Source organism: Gavialis gangeticus, unplaced genomic scaffold, assembly GCF_001723915.1.
Source record: "Gavialis gangeticus isolate Ggan-Ray unplaced genomic scaffold, GavGan_comp1, whole genome shotgun sequence".
Taxonomy (NCBI): domain Eukaryota; kingdom Metazoa; phylum Chordata; order Crocodylia; family Gavialidae; genus Gavialis; species Gavialis gangeticus.
In genome coordinates, this window is record NW_017728992.1 from 118,647 (window position 1) to 123,987 (window position 5,341).

General features: G+C 42.0%; 1 protein-coding gene across 1 annotated transcript in view; it reads left to right on the forward strand.

Moving 5' to 3' along the window:
- The window catches only part of TMEM245 (transmembrane protein 245), a gene marked incomplete at its 5' end in the record, with an annotated part of 178,928 nt that overhangs the window by 100,679 nt on the left and 72,908 nt on the right, over positions 1-5,341 (forward strand). The window contains one exon of the mRNA XM_019518358.1: positions 2,268-2,390. Within this exon, the coding sequence (XP_019373903.1) occupies positions 2,268-2,390 (123 nt within the window). The remainder of the gene's footprint in view (positions 1-2,267; positions 2,391-5,341) is intronic.

The window sequence follows — 5,341 nt, forward strand, 5'->3', positions numbered from 1 at the left end:
AACCTCTTCTTAAAAACCCCCAGGGTAGGAGCCTGCACCACCTCCCTTGGAAGTTTTCTGTTTATCTCAATGATAAATGTCTAGGTTCTCCTTTATTTTTGTGAATGTATATTTATATTCAAGTCTATTATAAAAACTTCTACTATAAAGCTTTTAATTCTGTTTCCATAATTTCTAAACTGTAAAGAGGATGAAGCAAGCCTCTTGCAAGAAGTTACTTTTTTAATGGCTCTGTTTTTGTCTCTGGTTTTCTTGTCTTCATAAATATTTTATTAATCTGTATGGAATATTCACAACTAAACTAGAAACAATGTGAAACACCTACTTATAAAAGAAAAAAAATAAGTATTTTTATATGAAACAATTTACTTATCTATATTTTGCAATAATCGGTCATTTTTAGATGTTGGGTAATGTTAAATGCAGTTTGTTTTTTGTGAATGTCTGAACCATAATAACAGGAAAGAGATAAACCAGTGTGGGATGGGAGAATTGGCACAAATTCTTGCAAAGAATTTTTTGAATTTTACATAGTTCTGATCTTCAACACAATATAAAAGAACTGTTAAGCCATTTGTAAAATAGTTGTAGGGTTGAATTCCCATTAAATAACTAATTCCATGGATGTATTACTCCAAAATAGATGCTGTTGGTTTGGTTTGCTAGTTTGGGGGGAGAGAATTATTCTGCACAGTAACTATCTTCAGTAATGTTTGGCATCTGATTCTGACATGCATTCCTTATTTCAATTTTTATAGAACACATTCATACACTCCTGTTCCTTTATAGGTTTTAATACCATGCACACTAATGAGGTACTTGAGCACTTCCCAGAAGTGCATTAAGCAATATGACTAACAACCATCACATGTCTGTTCTTTCACGCTTCCCGTGTGGGGGAGAAGTATGTGCAGGAATATGTGGGTTGAGTTTGTTTTGTTTCATTTTTAATAAAATTCTATCTAGATATACACACCTTGCTTTGTTATAGAAGGTAAAGTCACAACAATCCATTTTGCACTTGGAGCAGAAAGCTGTGAGGCTCGTGATGGTTCTGTTTTTTGTAGGAAATTATTTCACAGTCTTGAGCCAAACCTAACAAGAAAGCTCTATCCCCTGTGCAGATGAGGTCTTACTTTTACTATAAAAGGGTACCAAAGTTGTGTATCAACCAGTCTTGTTCCCCAGCTTTATTTAAACAACGTGTTGAAGCTGTTAAGCACCTTGAACGTAAGGACTAATACAATGAATTGGACTATTTATTCTGTGGGAAGCCAGAACAAGTATGAAGTGTTTCTGGTAGCTAGGGTTTTTCTGGAGATGCTGCAGCATTCTATACTAGCTGGAGTTTGCTCAGAGCTTGGTACCTCAGTATAATATATTGGTGCAATCCAACTGGGACAGAAAGAGGGCACGAATAATCTCACGTTCTTTGTATAAGCATTAGGAATGACACGTTGCTCAGCTAAATTTTATGTTTAAGTAGATTTGATAAGTGTTGATGCTGAAACTCATATTCGTGTTAGTTAATTTTACTGAGATTTTAATAATTTTTAGGGAAAAAACAAATTTAATTAGTTTGACTTTTACCTGGTTCTAACCTTTTTCTCTGCAATAAGGTGATCACATTCTGCTCCAAAATCACATTGGTCTACAAGAGCATCACAGTCATAACAGGTCTTTGCTTCCTGTTTTAATTTACATCTGCCGCCGCCTCATTTTTTTTTAATATTCTTTCCTGCATCATGTGACTTCCTGTATAGGGTTGGGGTGCAGGGGAGGGAAACTGTTTCAGTAGCTGAAAACACTTTAAAAAAAAAAAAAAAAAGTATTTAACACAAGTTTATATTTCTACCTGCCAGACAAGCTGCTGGCTTGAATTTGGGGGGGAACTGACTATACTGAAGAATGAATACTTCTGACTTAGGAGACAGGTCAAGTTTCATTTCTAAGTTTCCTAGTTCAGGTTCTAGTGTTCTTTTCCATTTCTGCTCTCCTGTTTTATTAGAGTTGGTTAATGAACTTGTATCAGAACATTTTTGGATGGAAACTGGGAACTTTGGCTGACAAAATGAACATGCTCATTTGGCTTAATTGAAAAGTTTAAGAGTTGCACAAAAAATGTTTTTCTCTAAACCATTTTTTTTCCTGGTGGAAAGAAGAATCATTGCAGAGAGGAATCATTTTCTGAGCTTCTCTGTATTTTAGGTCACTTAGCTTCAAGTAGTGATTTCATGTATCTGTTTCTTTTTTCTTTTCTTTTCTAGATCTTGGAGTCTCTGTGGATAGTAATGAGTCGGAACGTGAGCCTGCTGTTTACCACAGTAACAACGTTAGTAACTATCCTCTTTCATAGCGGGACAGCCCTTCTCAATTTTGTGCTCTCATTGGTAAGTTGCATGCAGTGGACTGTTAATGTGATTAGCTTAGTATAACACAGTGGTGTGGCCTTACGAATGGCAGACATCCCTGGGGTAGGAACTGACCTGTGGGTGATTAGCTGGCAGTTAAAAGTCCAAAGAAGTTGTGTTGGGGGAAGGAACAGTTTGCAGGTAGGTAACAGACTGAAACTCGGCAAAATCCACCTCTAGGAGGGAACCAAAATTAGAGTTTCTCTCCTGCCACGTGGAGAAAGTCTAAAGGCCTACTGTATTCATTTATTTGTGTGGACCAAGGAATACTGTTTTGTGTTATAAGAACTGGCTCTGGGAACCTACTTCCGAAGGACGCGTAAGGGAGCAAAGCCTGCCTGCGTGGCACCAACCTGCTTACGCTTACTTCGCTAATAAGTAGACATATTTGTTTGCTTCCACCAGGGGGACTTGTTTTTCTATCTTTAGAAACAAAATCTACTTTAATGAATGTTTCTTGATTAATCAGATTTTGGGGTGTTGAAGCGATTTGGCTGTGTGTAGAGGTATAGTGAATCAAGATATGGCAGGATGTGTAGCAACTTTGTTCATTTTACTGGTAGAAATCTTTCTGAGAGAGAGTGTACACCATTCAGCCTGCAGCCGTGCTCCATTCCCACCACCAGAGAAGGACTTAAAGGGGTGGATTGGGGAGGGGTCAAGAAGCAGCTTCTCCTCTGCTCTGCCCCCAGCTTTTTTGACTGGAGATCCTGGCCAGGGAAATGGGTCAGGGGGCTTGGCTTCCCTTCTCCAGACTCCTCCCGAACCAGAACCAGGCCAGGAAGGTAGCATGCAAATGTTCACTCTTGAGAGAAACCCTCTCACAAGGGAGATCTCCCTGGTTGACACTCTGGCAGAACACTTGTATGCTTTATAATTCTACCAGGAGGCTGGCAGTAGAAATGTAATGACTAAGACCATGACCAGACATTTGTGAGTAATGCAGGTCACCTTTTGCTTACGATAAAAGATTTAATCTTTTCCTATAATCAGTGTATGTTTTCCTCATTCTTGATGGGTTCTGAGTGGTTTTGAGCCATCCTGAACATTTTCCTCCTGATCATTACCAGTATAGCTTCTGGCAACACAGAAGCTAGTATCAGTTACATCAGGTATAATTCTCATCCCATGAGGGGGATGAGGAGGGTGTCATTCTAGAAGTTATGTATTGTTGGGATGTGCATAAGGATACTTTTGTCAAACTGCCTTTTCTGGACACATGCTCTACTTGTACAAGTGAAGCTGCATTTTTTTCTTTTTGACTTGCAAGTGGAATCTGTAGAGATCTAGTTAAATATCTTTTCAGATATGTTGTTCCCCTGGAGTTACAGGAAATAGACAGTATGGCTCAATCCTTGCATAGTCGCGTGCTCTTAAAATGCGACATCACGTGTACTTAAGTTTTGGAGTTCTAAGTACTTTTATTTGGGAATGTCTTTTGTGTCCTAATGCCTACATGTGCCTTCATTATCTTGGATCCAATTGTGCAAGGCTTATAGGGGAAGGAAAATTAAAACCCAACATGTTTTTAAAATCTCTATAGATATTATCTAAAATTTTCATAATCTGTTCTTTTAGGATTGTCTGTGCTTAGGGCAGGGATAGGCAAAATGCAGCCCATATGCCACATCTGGCCTGCCAGTTGTTTGTATCTGGCCTGTGGCTGCCCCTGTAGCACTCCTCATGGGACCAAGCACCACCCCGTCCTGCCATGGACACTTCCAGCCACATCCATCCCATGCTCACTGGCAGCATCGCCCCAGCTCCAACCCCAGCCAGTATGTGCGGCTTCCCAGCAAGTGGCTGGAATGGGTAGAAGGCAGCCAGGAGCTGAAGCCCAGTAGATTGGGGCAGGAGCCACCCCGCTGCAGCTTTCTCCTCACTTGGCTGGGCATGTGGGGCATTGTACACATGTTTGTGCTGCAGCACTTGGCGCTTTTAAAAGTGCCCGGTGCTGTGGCACATACATTTGTATAAATGGTGGGATGCGTGTCAGCGGTGAGAAAATAGCAGCAGCATGCTTTTAAACTAAAACACACTGAAGACCCATCAGCTTGCATGTGGAGAAGGCTCAATTTAATCAAATCTGCTCTGACTTAATGGCTCTCCAGCGTGTCAGAGCAGGCAGTTGTATGTGTATAAATGCCCTTGGACTAGGGACAGACATTCAAAAACCCTGAGCCTGAGTTGATTCAATCGTTGCAGGTTAGGTTTATCCTGTCTAGGCTGAACCGGTTGGTACAGACATCCCCTCTGGACTGAAAAAATGGAGGCACATACCTGCGGCGGCTCAGGCTAGAAGCTGAGCGGGTGCTAGAGCAGCCCTCCCTTCCCTTCCGCATTGCTGAGCTGAGGGGGGGGCATGGCCAGGCATCAGTGGGACGCTCTGATTAGGGAGGGGTTTCCCCCACCCCCTGCTGTTGATAATGGAGCATTGAGTTACACAGCAGGGAGTTACACCTGGAGTTGTTAACATTTATCAGCCCATCAAACAAAACAAAAGCTTCTCATTAGTTCAAGCTCTTCTTAAAAAACTTTTTCCGAGGAAGGAACAGGGGGACATTACCAACTACCTGTTGATTAGCTCCAAAAAGCCCTAAGCCAACACTGTCTTGTCTGCCTTTGTCCAGTCTCCCACAGCACAGACCGTGGCCAGTATATGTAGTATGCTAGCTAATGTTGAGAGGTGTCTGTGTAAGGCAGAGGGGCAGGGGGAATCCTTGCTTGAGCAGGTAGTGGAGGGGGGGTAGTGAGTAGGAGGAATCCAGGCAGATGCCACTGTGCCTGCAGTCTCTGGCAGAGCTCCAGCCAGGGAACAGAGGGGTGGGGCCAGCGCTGCTGGGCTGGAGCAAAGCCCTGCTCAGAGTTGCAAAGCAGCTAGGATGGTGTGGGACTCTGATTTAACTTTAAACCAGGAAGGAGTCTGGGAC